Below are 17,672 nucleotides of genomic sequence, written 5' to 3'. Positions count from 1 at the left end.
GTCATCTTGGCTTCTACTGAGAGTTCAGGCCTGATTTGCTCTAAAATGCCAATCATTTGTCTTCTTAGCAGTCCTACTATATGCAGAACTCTCCTCAACCACTATATTTCAATTGCATTGATTCCCCCCCCCCCCTTGTAACCTTTATCCAGGAAATCCAGGAGAGCCATGTCGACCATACAGCAAAATACAACAAAATACAAAATCCACAAAATAGCAGTACCTATATAGAGCCAACCAAAAATGCACCAAATACATCATGCAAGCTTTTGAAGCTTCACTGGCTTCAACAGGGAAAGATGCTAAAAACCATACAGGAAAAGAAAAATGACAATATTAGAGTCACATGCCTACATTTGGTCTTAGATATTATTTCTATTGTCAGATAAGATGGTCTAAAATGGGATATCAATGCAGGCAGAGGCTATTCCCTTTCTTGGCTATATAGGGACAATAAAAGACAGGTAATAAAATCATAAGAGGCAGGATGTTGTAATGATTTGAGTGCTGGACTTTGTTTGGAGAGCACAGTTTGAATCCTGGCACAGCCATGTAAGGCTACTGGGTGACCTTGGGCAAGTCACATGCTCTCAGCTCAAGAAAACCCCATGATAAGTTCATTTTAGGGTCACTGTAAGTCAGAAACAACTTGAAGGCACACAGCAGCAGCAGCAGCAATAACATTGCAACTCATTAGGAACAGAAAAGTAACTTCTCTTGTAATCCAGGCTGCCTCTGTCCTGTGTGAAGCTGACTTCCCTTTCTTGGCCAGAGAAAAATGAAATTTCTCAAGATGTCCTTGTACCATTACCACTGGAAAAATGTTTAGGTTCTGTATAGGTAAAACTTGCCACATATATTCCAAATGAAAGAGTATTACCTTTAGTAAAGGTAAGAATCTCAGTCACAGTCCATTAGCTCTCTCTTATTAAAAAATTCTCCTGTTGTGGCAATATTTGGTATTTTTAAATCCAGGAAACATATTCAATGCCCAGCTTCCACAATCATATGGAGAAACTAGAAATGCTAAGGCAGGGATGATTCTGAATTTATAAATTTAAAGAACCAGGGTGCTTCTATGTGGAAAGCAGGTGTCCTTTCCCTGAACTGTAGCCCTGCCCACAATATTGTCTGTAAAATGACCTTCAGGCTATGTGTATAAGGTGCATATGAAACGTAAATGAATTTCATGTTTAGACTTGAGTCCCATCTCTAAGATCTCTCACTATGTATATGCAACTATTCCAAAATCCCAAAATATCTGAAATCCAAAACACTTCTGGTCCCAAGCATTTCAGATAAAGGAGACTCAATCTATATTACACCCAGCCTTGGTTTCCTTCTCTGTTTTCCCACTCTCTATTCTTTTTATTTACAGAACTATAGGCAAGAGAAGTTATTGGCCCAAATAGAAGGGCTTCATCATATCTGCCAATCATGGAACCAATGTTTATTTGTCTATGTAATTTATATTCTGTCTTTCTTCCTGGATGTGTACTCAAAGCAACTCTACTCAAGGAAGATGGAGGCATTTAACAGATATCAGTGTACACTCCCAACACTGCAGGGCAAGTCAGAATAAACACAAGACAACACTCCTGTCCTCTGAGAGCATTCAAAATATACCTAACTAACATCTTATGCATGTAAGTGAGCTTTCTGGGTTGTTTTTTTTTTAAATCCAAATGATGAAGCAACTGGGCGGGATGTGCATAACCTCTTCCTCCCATGCATCTTTTACATTCAATATTCTCCTGCAAGCAGTTTTATCTGTTACAACAATCCCAACATGAGATACTGAAGGCAAACTAATGTTTTGAATTCTGCAAATGGAGAGGAGGGGGAAATGTCCCAGGTGAAATTGGGCAGAGACAACCAGAAAATGGAACCATGGACAGCACCAAGTGGAGCTGGGAAAAATCCAGGTGGAATATGAAGTTATTTATTTATAAGTTGATCTGAAGACAGTTCAGAAGAGAAGAAGAAGATGCCAGGGGGTTTAGATAAGCTGAGAAACAACTTGAAGGCACACACCAGGTGCACACACGACATTAAAGCAGCTATTAGTGCTTAAAAGGGTTGCACTTTATTCTTTGCCATTGGCTCCAATACAGCTGAGGACCAGGGATGTGAGATGGAAAAATTTCCAGTGTTGACTATGTGTATGTGCCTACAGTTGTCTGGGCTGTTGTAAAGCAATTGATCATGTTACATGGTCTAAATATAGGATATAAAGTTCTGGTTATTCTAAGGAGAGGAGCACATGGTTATTCTCACACTCAGGAGGAACAGACTAACAAACTGATGTACTGTTAAGCTTCTTTCTATTTCACAAAATCTCTTGCTTCTCAGTTACAAGCCCAAGTAGTCAAGACAAAATTTGACCAGTTGTTGCCCATACCCACTGACTCACATTCATCCTTTAGTGAAATAATACGTTACACAAGTTGCACTGAATCAGTTTTTCCCAACTTGAAATGAAAATGGTAAGTAATGCAGAGAGGGAGGGAAGGAAGCTGAAGGTGCTAGTTATGTGTCGACAAAAGAAAGTTAAACTGTTGATATAAAATATCACCTTCAGGTAAGTGATTTTTAAAAACTGTTTTTCAAGTGTAGTCATTTTTGCTAAATATAACTAAAATAGGTTTTTCTCTTTACCTTATTACAAATATTCCAAGAAAATAATTTCCGCATAAAGCTTTCAATGTGTCAGAATATAATATTTCAACCAAACATGCTAAATCAGATAGTATTATTTAGGACAGTGCATTATTTTGGAAATTGTTCCAGTTCTACTTTTTTCAGAAAACCCACATCCCTGCTTTTTTTTTGGGGGGGGGGGCTTCTACTGTGCCAAAAAAACAATGTAATATCTAAAAGGGTAAAATTACCCCACTGGAAGATCTAAAATGCTAAGGGTGAATAAAATATCCAAAATACTTGGCAATTATAGACAATATTATTTATAAAACAAAAGGCCAGACGCGTTTCGACCTACGTCTTCTTCAGTGGCCTGTCAAAATATAAAAAGTATAATAGCACCTTAGCAAACAATGTGACTTTGCTGAATTCAGCAAGTCACATTGTTGCTAAGGTGCCGATATACTTTTTATATTTTGACAGGCCACTGAAGAAGACGTAGGTCGAAACGCGTCTGGCCTTTTGTTTTATAAATAATATTGTCTATAATTGCCAAGTATTTTGGATATTTTATTCACCCTTAGCATTTTAGATCTTCCAGTGGGGTAATTTTACCCTTTTAGATATTACATTGTTTTTTTGCTCCAGGGTGTTGTTATTCTTTTTTAGTTTTTACCAGAACCCTTTGGTTGTTGTGTTTGGTTATATCTTGGGGTTTTTTTTTGGTTACAGGGACTTTGTTTTGTTTTGTAGGACTCCAGAAGACCAGGGTTCCAATCCTGACTTAGCCATGGAAACCCAGGTGAGCTTAGTCAAGCAACACACTCTCGGCCTAAGGGGAAGGGAATAGCAAACATCTTCTGAATAATTAACCCGACCAAGAAAACCCCAGGTTCACCATAATTCAGAATGGTCTTGAAGGCACATAACAATGTCTCAGGCTAACTACAGACATTTCTTTCATACTGGCACATATTGAGATGTTTCTCTCACCACTTTGTTTAAAGAAGGGCTGGAAACAATATACAAATCTGCAAAAATGGATCACTAGAGAGGAAAAATTGTAAGCAAGCATGTGCCATAAGTAGCACAGCTTTTTTTAAATACTCCCCAAAGCTATCACTTATCTCTAGCTCTAGTATACCGACAGAAGAATCAGGGTTTTAGCTCTTTGCCAAGGTATGCCCTATGATTTTTGCATCCTTATCATATTTTTCTGTATTGACCTAAGATGCAGTCCTTTTCTGGATTAATGGTTCCAACAAGGGAGTTGAAAAAGATCCTAACTGTGCAGGTTTGGTCCTATTCTTAAATTTCCTTGAAAGATTTAAAAACTGCTGCAGAGATTCTCATTTCTCAAGGGTCTCTGGTCAAGTCAGCTTGTCAGCAACATCTGACTGTTTCCTGGGACAATTTCTGAACACGAGTAGGTGGATGAAGCTCCCAATTAAACCCTGAGAACAGCCCCTGCTCACAGCAGCCCTGAACTTGGCTCAAGCACTGTTGTCATAATGATAAAGTCATACCAGAAGTAACAGTAATAAAAAGGTAATAAGAACAAGGAGGGGGGTGCACTAAATGCTTTTGTTTCCAGAAGGCAAGAGAAATAAAGTGTCTATTTAAAATTTCCTAGTACCGAGTTCCTGGAATCTGCTGATGCACCATCATCTCCTGCTACTAATCGAGAATGCTTAAAAGGAGAGAAAAATGGTCTTTCTGAATACTGAAGGTGAACGTAAGTTCAGATACCGCCACAGACTGTGGAGATTGGGGCTAATTTTTGCAACTACACACTCTAAAACCACATGAATCCAAATTCTACAACTAGAACTGACACATGAAAATTTTGAACTTTTAGATGAAAGCTCCTGGACTTGCATAAATGTATGAGGTTGATGTTGCTGATCTCATCTTAGTCACCACCATTTTTCAAGTCCAAGATTCAAGGCACATTACAAAGATTAAAAAACAGATGCAGCTAAAAAAATTGCCCTACACAAAAGTAAAAAGGGCCCAATCCAAAATGTGTTGCTGTTATTGTGTGCCTTCAAGTAGTTTCCAACTTATGGTGACCCTATCATGGGGCAACCTTATCATGGAGTTTTCTTGGCAAGGTTTGTTCAGAGCAGGTTTGCTATTGCCTTCCCATGAAGCTGAGAGAGTGTGATTTGGCCAAGATCACCCAGAAGGTTTCATGGCAGAGCTGGGAATTGAACCCTGGTCTCCAAAGTCATAGTCCAGCACTCAAAGCACTATGCCATTTACCTCACACAAAAGTAAAAATCTTCCTTTGGACTTCTTCCTCATTTTCCCCTGCCACACTCTGCAAATCAAGACTGTCCTTGAACCATTTTATGTGGTTAAGAGGTTATTGTTGTTGTTCCACCATTTCCCCTGCGCCGACTCCAGGAGGCTTACAGAGGTTAAAACACGTAACAACATTCAAAAGCATTATCATACAAAAATTAAAAATTAAACTAGCAATAGAGTTAAAAACAGTTAAAAGCATGGGCCTTAAAAAGAAAACAAATACACTATACAGTACATTATGAAAGGCTTTTTCCTCCTAAAAAGGCTGCCAAAACAAAAAAGGCCTTCACCTGCTTACACCAAACCAAAGAGGGCACAAGGCAAGCCATTCTAGAGAAGGAGTTCTAGACCGTGGGAGCAGCCACCAAGAAGATTTGCTGCCACATTCCCATCTTGGGCTGGTTCATATGGAGGAATACAGTCTCTCAAATAACCTGAACCTAAGCAATATAGCGCTATATAGGTCACAACTAACATTGTACCCAGAAATAGACCTGCAACCAGTGGAACTGTTGCAACAAGTGAGTTGTATGCTCCAGCATCCAGCCCTGGATAACAATATGGCTGCAGCTGCCTTAGAACAGTTGAAGTTTCTGAAAACCTTCCAAAAAGCAACATCACCTATAGCATGTTATATGATTACATAAAATGCTTTTATGATATTTATTTATTTATTTATTTTTAGGATCCTACAAGTCTGAAACTAATATTGTAACTGTTATATCGCATTCTACTTCAAGGCTCTTCAGAATTTTACCTTGGCCCAGAGGGAATCAGAGGCAACTCAGATAACCTCTTTTTAAAGATCCCACCTTCCACAACTTTACTATAGTAGACCCTTGACATCTGCTGGGGTTTGGTTCCAGACTCCCCTGTGAATATCAAAATCCCTGGATGCTCAAGTTCCAGTAAATAAAATGGAGTAATGAAATAGTGTCCCTTAAATAAAATAACAAAATCAAGGGCGGGTTACAGATCGCCGCTTTGCGGTGGTCTGCTGCTGCCGCTGTTTGCTCCGTGCGGGAGCCGCAGCAGCCACACCGCGCAGCTCCCGCACGGACCGAAAAAGAAGCTCCAAAATGGAGCTTCTTTAAGCGGCGCCTCTATGACGTCGCAAGGCGCCAGGGGCGGACTCGCGACATCATAGACGCCGCGACACGTGCGGACGCACAGCGTCCGATACGTAAATATGGCGGCCACCATGTGGAACGGCCGCCGCCATATTGTACATACAGAATACGTACTAGGGTTAGGGGGTGTGGAAGCACCGCCCCTTCCTAACCCTAGTACATATTCATTACGTACTAAATGGCGGTGTGTAACCTGCCAAGGTTTAACAAAATAAAGCTGTAGATGGTTGAATTCATGGATAAAGAATCCATGGATATGGAGGACCAACTGTTGAATTTACCAGTAATCTAAGAGAGTTAATGTGGTGTAGTGGTTTGAATTACACCAGGGTTCGATTTCCATTCAGCCAGGGAAACCCATTGGATGACTTTGGGCAAGACACACTCTCTCATCATCAAAGAAAGGCAAAGGCAAACCCTCTCTGAGCAAATCTTGCCAAGAAAACCACATGATTTTTTTCCCCATAAAGTATGCATTCAGAGCAATTATATGATATTGTATCTGTGTATTCCTTTCTACAGATGGATACTTTCCAGTTCTGGGTTGGTCTGCCAGGTTAGTCCCTAGTCCCAGATCATGAAGTTCCCATTTCAAGTCCTGTAGCTTTGTGCATGTATGTGCACACACATATTAACATATATGTATCTCAGTGGGAAAGCTTGAAATTCCCTGAATTTCCATATGGCCACCTGAAAAATTAACTTTTCCAAGTTCTGACAACACAACTTTTCAAAATTCTGACAACAGAGAGCAGCCATACAAAGGAGACAGAACTCCAAGAACACAAAAACAAGATAGAAACCATAAAGTATGTATAGGCTACAAAGGAAGCAGTCAGGCTATTAGTCTATCTAGCTCAGTTCTGTTTACTCTGACTGGACAAAGATCTTAAGGGTTTCAGACAATGGTCTTTCCCAGCCCTACTACAGTTGTTGGGGATTTGAATCTTGGACCTTCAACATGTAAAACATCTGCTTTACCACAGAGCAAAAGCCTTCCTTTAAGTAAATCATCATTAGATCACTTGCCTCTTTCAAACTACTCTGATGATAAATTTTCAAGGATAAGCACAATGGCCTGCAGGACAACAATGTAAATGCATCTTCATATTTTCTCCCTGTAGAACCATGAAAACTAAGACATTTTTTTTTTAAAAAAAGGAAAGGAAAGGAAGAAAAGAAAGACAGACATTCAGACAGAAAGATGCATAAATAAATCTCTCTCTCTCTCTGGCTTTGCTTCGCGAACAAAGATTCAGGAAGGACACATCCCGCGCTTTGTACAAGCACGTTGGTGACTAAAAAGGCCAATTCGGGATAAACAGGTCTGGTTGCAGAAAGCACAACAGAAAGTCTCCTTGGGTGATGTTTCCAGGTTGCGGTACTTTCTGTGTTCTGTATTCCGCCTCGAACTGCTTACCTCATGACACAAAGCAAATCATTAAGATTTCTTGAATCCTGGTCACCTTGTCAGCTGAATTCAGATCTATTTTTCCTATAGCTTATGTCAGCATCAGCCTTGTCCAAGTCTATCTATAGAATAGGGGAAAAAAGTCTTCTGCTTACCTGGCCATTTGCTTGTATGCTTCCTCCGCAACTGCAAAGATATGAGGGTCCATGTCTCCCATGTTTTGGCCACTGTAAGCATAGATGACATCTTGTCCATAGATTGGCAACTGTTCATAGGGATTAATGGCAACCAGGACAATACCTTCAAAAACATAAGAGTCAAAACCTGATATGTACTTAATTAAGAGACACAGAACTGATAACTTAGAACTTACATCCCCATCACCCCAAAATAATTCTCTCACATTGACAGCTGCTCTTTCTCCTGTTTCCCCTCCCCCCCTCCAATGTACGGCTATATTAAAATCACTTGTTACCAAATAAACTTTCTACAATTACATTCCAAGAAAGCCACACATGTCAGGGAGAAATGCACACTTGGAAGCTCTTTACTGTATCTGCTCAAAGTGCTGAAAATGCAAGGTGTTTTCAGTTTAAATGTAAGCAGGAGTGGACTGTTTCATCAACATGTGGTGGAAATCTTTCTTTTTAAGGCACTCCAGTTTCTTCCCTTATTATTTTCAGTGTTGTTTCAGAAACATAACAGGGATCAGTGCTTGTCCCTATTCCAAAATGTAAGAACCAACACAATAGAGAAATACAAAAGTTTAAAGGTTCAGACAAAATAAAAATCTCTCCACAACTGTTTTATTTATCTTCTCACAAAAGTCAGAGGAGTACTATGGAAGTGAATGGGACGCTGCCCATTCAGCACTCTGCTCATGAAAACAGTGGTTCAAAGAATTAGAATTTCTAGCTTATCATGATGCAAAGGGCTCTTGAAGCACTTTTGAGACTAACCATGTGAAAGAAGTTGTAGCATAACCTTTCATAGACTTGGTCTACTTCCTCAGCTGCTTATCATTATGAGCAAGCAGGGCCACCATATCTTATATTACATTTAATGCTGCAGCTGCTTCCTACCCCCTTCAACTCAAATATTGCAAGAGATAGTATACCACAGCACTCACCACAGTATGTGTAGATGTGATTTGATTCCAAGAATCGGATTTTTAAGTTGTGCAAGACTGCAGGTTCATGGAGGTAACTTAAAGCTGTCAGGTCATTTTCTCCAACCAAAATGTCTGGGTTACGCAAGAAGGGAAGCTTATTGGCTTTAGGATCAATAGGATATTCCTGGATCTGAAACGACAAAGAAAATGCATGGTTAAAAATTGCTGCACATATAGATGGAATTATTTCCCTGCTTCGACAAGTCAATGAAGTGGAATAATAGCACTGTACTGTAACTGTGTAGTGTGAAAAGGCCCACAGTTATGGTACTAGGACACAAAATGGCAAATGAAGCCAATGAGCAGGTGAGCTCATAAACTGGGGATTTAAAACAAAATAGCTGCATGTCTTGGCTGCAAGAGATTTAATCTTTGTTATTTTGAACTGGATTATAATAAATTATTGATTATAGAATCATATAATCATAGAGTTGGAAGAGCCCACAAAGCCACCCAGTCCAAACTCTGCCGTGCAGGAATACAAAGTCAAAGCACTCCCGAAAAACATCCAAAGAAAGAATCTCCATCATTTTCCAAGGCAGTGTATTCCACTATCGAACAGCTCTTATTGTCAGGAGGTTCTTCCTAATGCTGAAGTGGAATCTCTTTTCCTGCAGTTTGAATCCATTGCTCTGGGGTCTGGTCTCTGGAGCAGCAGAAAACAAGTTTGCTCCATCCTCAATACAATACCCCTTCAAATATTCAGATATGGCTATTATGTCACCCCTTAACCTTCTTTTCTCCAGACTAAACATACCCAGCTTCCTAAGCTGCTCTTCATAGGACATGGTTTCCAGATCTTTCACCATTTTGATAACTCTCCTCTATTGTCAAAGATAAAAATGGTTCTTCTGTTTTCCACAGATCATTACTGATTTAAAATTCAGCTAGAGCCCCAGTACACTGAAAGTAAGGTTTTCTTATTTATTGGCCATCGATAGCACATCAGGAAAAAGCCACAAATGCTTGCCACCTCCCACATTACTTTCTCATTTTCAAATTACTGCTAGCTTCCATTTACAGGACTATTCATCTTTGCATTTGCACAAGGATCACTACTGACTCTGTTTACCTTTAAACCACAGTTGCAATGCCAATTAAAAACCACAGATAGAGACTATGGTTTAGCACCAATCATGTCCTGCCTCAGAATGGGCACAGACGAAATATGACATGTAGGTCACAAGCATAGAGCTAGCATCTTGTTAGCATAATGTAGCAAGAATCAAAGCCATCAAAGGATATATGACAATTCTAGATTTTATCTTGCCTTCTCTAAAGGAAGGGTAAAATTGATAAGCCCTGGCAAGGGAGGAAAACTCACTAGATTTGACTTATATAGGAGAAGATGAATTATGCTATTCAAAACTCAAAATAAATAAATTATTTTATAAAGAGGCATTGCTCACAGGTACATTCATGATCATTCCAGACAACAAAATCAGCCTGAGATTCTATGTTTCTCCAATTAAACTACCTCAAAACTACTTCTGTGATCTTCTTGCGATTGTTGTTGATCCTGCTGTGTGCTTTCAAGTGACTTCCTATTTATGGCAATCCTAAGACACCCATCACATGGTTTTCTTGGCCTTCCTATGAGGCTGAGAGAGTGTGACATGCCTAAGGTTACACAATGGATTACCATGACTGAGTGAGGATTTGAACTCTGGCCACCAGAGTCATAGTTCAACACTCAAACCACTCCACCATCCTGACTGTCTTACAATCATCATCATCATCATCATCATCATCATCATCATCATCCCACTTTTTTCTCAAAATTGGTACCCAAAGTGGCTTACAATTTAAAAGAACAGTATAATTAAAAACATATAAATAAGAAGAAGAAGAAGAAGAAGAAGAAGAAGAAGAAGAAGAAGAAGAAGAAGAAGTTTTATTTATGTTTTCCCACCTCTCCCAGTGGATCGAAGTGGGATATAAAATTAAACTATTACAATATTAAAACAGATTATTTGTTAAAAATACAATTAAAAAAGATAAAAGCACATTAAAACCATACACTTTAAAATAGCACAACACCTGCAGGTATTTAGAAAGAATAATACAGTATGTTGTGACAGCTAGTGTGATATAGCAGCTGGATTGTCAGATTAGAACTCTAGGAGACCAGGGTTCAAAAACTGCTCATCCATGGAAACATACTAGGTGAGCTTGAGCATGTCACATACTCAGCCTCACAGGATGTTAATGGCAAATCCTTGCTAAAAGGGTTTTGCATTGACTCCTTAAGCAAAAAACCCATGCTAAACCATTTCGGGCTATTGGTCTGGTTACACCTACATCAATTTATTTCTCATTGAATGAGGAGTGTTGGCTAATGAACTCACAAAGGAAAAACCTATCAATATTTTTTAATCCTCTTTAATCTGAATTTGAGTGAAAAATTTCTTGCTCTAGTTTTTGAGCACAACGAGGTGGGGAACTCATTTAAACAAACAAACAAAACCTAATAATTAGAAGAACTCAAGTAGACTAATACTGTGTTGGAGATTATGGTTATACATTATGTATTTATAAATGCACTCAGCATAACTCCCTTGTTGCAACAGCTCCATCGGCTGCTGGTCAGTCTCCAAGGACAATTCGAAGTGCTGGTTTTGACCTACAGAAGCTCTGTATGGCTTGGGTCTACCTTTATGAGCCCATCAGAGCACTAACATCATATGGAGAGGCCCTTCTCTCTCTCCCACCACCTTCTCAGGATGGTTTAGTGGGAACAAGAGAGAGGGCCTTCTCGGTAGCTACTCCAGACTCTGAAAATCCCTTCCTAAAGAGGCTACAAGGCTTTTCAAACTGATGAAGGCTTAGCTGTTAAACGTTGTACAATTCATAGGTCAAAGTTTGTACAGTTTTTAATAAATTTTAATATTTTAATGTGTAATGTTTTAACTTTATAAATTGTGTAATTTTTTTAAAAAAAATTAATATTTATGCTTTTAATGCTTTTGTGTTATTTTTTAGTTCATACTGTTTTAAATTTGTCTGCCTTGAGTCCCTATGTTGAGAGGAAGGTGAGATATACATTTTAAAATTGTTGTTATTCCAGCAAGAAGGGAACAAACTTTGACACATACATTATAGAATTTGTCAATCAACCCATCTGAAAGGCTCCCAAGTTGGCAAAGGCTGGTATCTTCCGTGCTTTAAATTCTCTCTTGCACTAACAGAGGGCAGTCTATAAAACTATGCATCTTCTTAGAACTGTCATCTTAACTACTGGCAATAAACTTCATACCTAAAAGGTATGAATGTGTACAGTAGGAAGGGGTGATTTCTACTGCCAGTGGGATTTTCTTTTTAAAAGCTGATTTAGGTAATCCAGATCAACATTACAACAAAAGCATAAGCGGGAGAATGACAAAAAAAAGCATCCACTCCTTCCACAAATGTTCTCTCTATAAACTGTTTTGCCTCCCTAGGTTCAATCTCCACTTTCACTGCTTGTGAATAGAGCAATGAAACGGTCTATTAATAAAAAACAGTGGACAAAGCTCCTCTCCTATCACGTTATGTGGTGGGTTCCCATAAGCAAAAATGAGCAACTTGTGGTCTATGTTCTAATGTCAAAGTCTCTGCAAACTATCAGTTCAGATATAAAGAGACAGCAGTTCTCCTCTCCACCCAAACACATGTGCCCTGGAAGGGGTAGAAGTGGAGAAAGAGTGAAAAGAAGGGTTATAACCTGTCCCAGTTGGATTGTAGACTTCAACAGAGAAAAGGTACCCCACCCACTAGGAGAACGCAATGTTCTTCTTGGATCCTGCTTTAAAAGGATATTGCTACACAGAAATTCACCAGACACTGCACACAAGCCATTTTCGCTTGTCTTGGAAAGCAGAAAAACTGATCCTAATCATTTTAATTTAAAACCACAATATGGCAATGAGAAGATGGCAGCACATTTTTTGAAGCTGAATCTTCAGCTGTAAAATCCTAAAAACTTGTCTGTTGTTGTTGCTGCTGCTGTTGTTGTCGTCGTGTGCCTTCAAATGGTTTGTGACTTAAAGCAACCCTAAGGCAAACCTATCATGGGGTTTTCTAGGGCTCAGAGTATATGACTTGCCCATGGTCATCCAGTTACTTTCCACGGCCAAGCAAGGATCGATCCCTGATCTCCAGAGTCATAGGGCTTGTAGACTTGGGCCAAAAGGCCCATGTTCCCTCTGGCCTTGTGTTGTCTTGTATGGACGATGCAGACCAATAGCCCAGGCCAGGATTGACCAGTCTGGACACCAATCTGGCAGTCCCAGACTGATCCTGACCCAAAGGGGCATTAGCAGAGAGCAAAAAGACCAGTTGTTTGCCATTGAAATTCTCAAAAACTCTGTGGAGAGAGCCAGTGCACCACACAGCCCCTTAACACTGCTTACCTGCTGCCACCCTTGAGTCTTCCCTGAAGGGCTGTGACAGCGGATGTAAACACACACTTCATCCCCATGCCTAGGTCGGAACCAGGGGCAGGATAACATGAGTTAATAACACTTGTGGGAATTCCTTCTAGATCTACTTCAGGACAAAAACATTTGTCCTTGATATATCAAGTGGACTCAGCAGGAGACGGGCATCTTTAAACTTGTGAATTGAAAAACTGTCTCCAAACTATGAGGAAAACACCAAAACAAACCTGACATGAACTGCTCAGACTAGTAGTCCAATGTTGAAACCACTACATCATGCTGGCTCACGATATTTGTCTACTTAACAACAAAACTGAGAAATGTATCTAGGATTTGTGCTGCTGAAAATTAAACTTTCAAAAAAATATATGCTGTGGTCGTTTTTAGTGTCATGGTCTTATTTAAAATTTAAATGAATACAATGAGTAGTCCTACCACCTAGAAATTAAAGTGTGCATTTTTATGAGCTGTTTGTTTGTTTGTTTGTTTGTTTTAAAAAAAATGGAAACTGAAAAATCCCAGTGTCTAATTCTGATTTGAGTAAAATATCCTATTCTGTACCTGTATTGCAACACTGGAGAAACACTTAGACACATCTCAGACAAAGGCCCTGCTTTGTTTTTTAAAAATACAATAGGAGTGATCTGTTATCAAAACTGGCAAAAGAAAAAGAATGTCAAACTCAATCTGTATAACAATGTTCCCTCTCCTACTTACATGGTGTTTTGCACTTCGTTTTGTTTTTTTTAAAAAACTATCCATATCTAGGAATTAAACTATTGGTATATCTAGATTGATTTTTGTTTCTTCTGCATCTAGAGCTGTGTCAGCAGCTGTGCCCTCTCCTTCCCCTCTGCCACCTCCATTGAAAATCCTTTGGGAACAGCAGAAGTCACAACCCCAGCATCTTCCCTATGGCTATTGATATGTGCTGCTGAAACCAGCCAGCCACAAGGGACTCAATTAGCACCAGCTGAGATCGACCCAGCAGGTCGCAAGCACCACCTTGTTTCAGAAAAGATCACATGAGATTTTATTTATTTTTTTAACCAAAGCATGAACCCTGGGCTCTTTGATCACCTGGAGAAACTTTGGTATGGTTCGTTTGCAAAGCAAAGTAACACATGTGAGGCCCAGGGTATCTGGAGGACCGCCTCTCTCCGTACAATCCGCCCCGCACACTCAGATCATCAGGGCAGCTATTGTTAACCGTTCCAGAGGCGAAATATAGTTCTACCACCAGGAGGGCTTTCTCCATCTCTGCCCCCAACCTCTGGAACGCGCTGCCCTTCGAGCTCCGCTCAGCCACCTCCCTAGCCCAATTTAGGAAGGGGCTAAAGACCCACTTATTTGAACAAGCTTACCCCTGACCAGTTACTCTCCCCCCCTCCCCTTGTCAGCACTGTCTTGCCGGCATGGACATTTTATTATTTTTTTAATCTGTTTTAATGTTTTGTATGACCTGATGTTATATTGTTCTGAATTGTTGTTCACCGCCCTGGTTTTTAGAAGGGCGGTATACAAATAAAGTTATTATTATTATTATTATTATTATTATTACATAGAAAAGGAAACACTCTCCTGCTGATGCGCTTTGCTAGCAGAAGGTAAACAGGCAGCTTTGGCAACATTGTTCTGTACAACGTTGTGCAAATTTATAGTGTTTATAAATAAACTTTAATAATAATAATGATAATAATAACAAGGTGGCAAGAAATGCTTTGTGGAGTTGGAGGCAACAACAATAACAATAATAAGAGAACAAAAAACGGCTTGTAAATTGAAACAGTACAATTAAAAACATACAAAGTGCACATTGAAATAGAATTAATTCTTAAACCAGTATTGATTCTCCAAAATGCACCACCACAGGGGTAGCTGATGGCTTCCATGTTAATGGGGTAGTGAATTTGATCCGGCATGGATAACAACTGTATTGTCCTCCAGAAGGTGTTGAACTGCAGCCCAGCATTCTTCAACATAGGGTTGGCTGGTTTAAACCAGGTTGGTTTAACCATGGTTTAAACCAAATGACTTTAAAGAAAACACCCTTGGTTTTTTTAATTGATTATTCATATGTATTTTTAAAATCAAGCTATTATTACTATTTTTCAGCCATCTTACTGAAACAACAAGGATTGTTTGAATTTAAGCATCTTAACTTGAACCGTTTGTTGGCAGTTGTTCACTGTTAGACTAGAATCCAGAGTCAGCTGGCTGTGTAATAGTCTTTTAATATGAATTGTTTTATTGCTATGTTTTTAATCTTGTATTGGAATTTTATCTGTACACCGCTTTGATCATCGCGGAAAAGCGGGATAGAAATAAAATTATATATATATATATATATATATTGCTTCTTTTTAATCACTTTATTTTATAATGCAAGAAATGCCATTCAGAAAAAAATTCTTCCATTAACGTAAGTTCAACCAAATCAACTTGCTTTAAAAGAGCACTTTTAAAGGGACATTTGTTATTTAAGATAATAGCCATAAACATTTTAACTGCATTTTCTGATTTAGTCTTATATTGTAGTCTTACAAATTAATTTTAAAAGCAGGTTTAAACAAACAAAACCACCCTGTTTTGGTGGTGGTATTTTTTTAAAACTGTTTCTTTCCAAGCCTGCCTCAACATTGGCAATAGTGATTTAGGGATGATGGGAGCTGCAGTCCAACAACATCAAGAGAACCACATTTTGACCATTCCTGCACTCTAATTGGAATTTTCCAAGGTGTTGAACCCATTTCCCACAGCTGGTTTCATACCTTGCACAGTTCCAAAGATTCAAGGCAAACCAATCATCCCAGTATGTCAGGAGTCATCAGCTGCTATCAAAGGTCCAGCCCAAACAAACAAGCAGGGCATGACAGCTGGACAGCAATATCATCTGGTTACTTATCCCCACCATTCAGCAACTGAGCAGCCAGTTAAGCGGCGACCAAGAAGCCTTTCCTCTTTCAAAAGGTAGAGGAAGCAACAAGGGGGTCGCCGATCCTGGACTTGATCCTAAACAACAAGGAGGTGGCTACCTGAATCATTGCAGTTGGTACTTTAGTAGGGAGTGCTAGAATTCATAATTGTAGGACAGGCCAAAGAAAAGTATGGTCAAAAAGAAACCTTGGGTTTCAGGAAGACTGATTTTAACAAGCTCAGGGAAATACTGGACAAAATTCCATGGCTAGAGAGGCTAAAGGGAAAAATAACATCAAGCAAATTCCCTAGTGTTACTGATTGTCTTAAAAGTAACTGAAACCACTTTCTTTTTTGCATTTTCATAGAATTATAGAATCAAGAGTTGCAAGGGATCACAAGGGCCATCTAGTTCAACCCCCTGCCATGGAGAAACTAACAATTAAAGCCCTCCAGAAAGATATCCATCCAGCCTCTGTTTAAAGACCTCTAGACAAAGAGAAACTCTCATCCTCCCGGGTAGTCAATTCCACTGCCAAACAGATCTTACAGTCAAGGAGTTCTTTGTAATGTTTAGAAGGCACATCTTTTCTAATCCATTGGTTTATGTTCTGTTCTCTGGAGCAGCAGAAAACATGCTGGCTCTGTAGTTTTTTATGGGTTTTTGGGCTATGTGGCCATGTTCTAGAAAAGTTTCTTCCTGATGTTTCGCCAGCATCTGTGGCTGGCATCTGCAGAGAATCTGGCTCTGTATTCTACATGACTTTCCTTCAGATATTTAAAGGTAGATATCATATCATCTCTTAGTCCTCTTCTTTGAGCTAAACATACCCAATGCCCTAAGTTTTTCTTCGCCAGGCTTGGTTTTCCAGATCTTTGGATCATCTTGGTTGGACTTCTTTGGACACATTCCAGCTTGTTGATACCCTTCTTGAACTTTGGTTCCCGGAATGAAACACAGCTCATTTGAGGTCAGGGAGCTTTGCAGTGATAGCACCAAAGAAATATCCATGAACACTGCTCTGCAATAGTCATAAATACTTTGCCACATGTTTTCTGACACTCAGGCACTGGAGCAAAGAGGAGTACCCAGAGTGACATCACCACATGAGTTGAAAGAGTTTGAGAGAGGTCAAGCCACTCCTTGTAGCTGATCTTCACACCCTTCTTTCTTTTGTGTTTTCAAAATATATTTATTGTGCCACTCTTCATGTCCAAAGAGAGACAGAATGCATTGCAGAAATGGAAGGACATCCTGAGTTAAACTAAGAATGGACAAAAGGGTGTGTAGTTAACCTGAGGATCCACTTGACATAAGAACTTCAAGTCACCAGCAACTTGGATGGCTTTAAATGGGAATTTGACACATTCATGGAGAATAAAAGTGATCAGTGGCAACTAGTTATGATGGCTATATGTCTCCTTCAGGCTGAATAGGGGATTTAAGTCTTTGTCCTGGAGATTCTGAGAAGGGAGTTAAAACTTTGGGATCTGGAGAGGCTTGGAAAGTTACTTTTAAAAAGTAATAATTTACTGTTATTGTTCCAAACTTAACTAGAGCAGTTACCAACTTCTTTAAAAACTCCTTCCCATCTCATAAAAATTATTAAAATAGTTACTTAGTTTCTTTTAAAAAATCTAACACTGAAGACATTCATCTGTGGTACAAGATACAT

General features: G+C 39.3%; 1 protein-coding gene across 3 annotated transcripts in view; it reads right to left on the bottom strand.

Moving 5' to 3' along the window:
- MYO5B (myosin VB) overlaps window positions 1-17,672 on the bottom strand; it is a 391,629-nt gene that overhangs the window by 249,270 nt on the left and 124,687 nt on the right. For all 3 annotated transcript variants that reach the window (XM_042448811.1, XM_042448812.1, XM_042448813.1), the window contains exons 3-4: window positions 8,621-8,792; window positions 7,647-7,791 (exon numbers count right to left, since the gene is read on the bottom strand). In XM_042448811.1, the coding sequence (XP_042304745.1) occupies window positions 7,647-7,791; window positions 8,621-8,792 (317 nt within the window). The remainder of the gene's footprint in view (window positions 1-7,646; window positions 7,792-8,620; window positions 8,793-17,672) is intronic.

The sequence above is a fragment of the Sceloporus undulatus genome, chromosome 2 (genome assembly GCF_019175285.1).
Source record: "Sceloporus undulatus isolate JIND9_A2432 ecotype Alabama chromosome 2, SceUnd_v1.1, whole genome shotgun sequence".
NCBI classification, from domain to species: domain Eukaryota; kingdom Metazoa; phylum Chordata; class Lepidosauria; order Squamata; family Phrynosomatidae; genus Sceloporus; species Sceloporus undulatus.
Note: the sequence above shows the minus strand (reverse complement) of the source record. Positions and strands in the feature narration are given on the sequence as shown.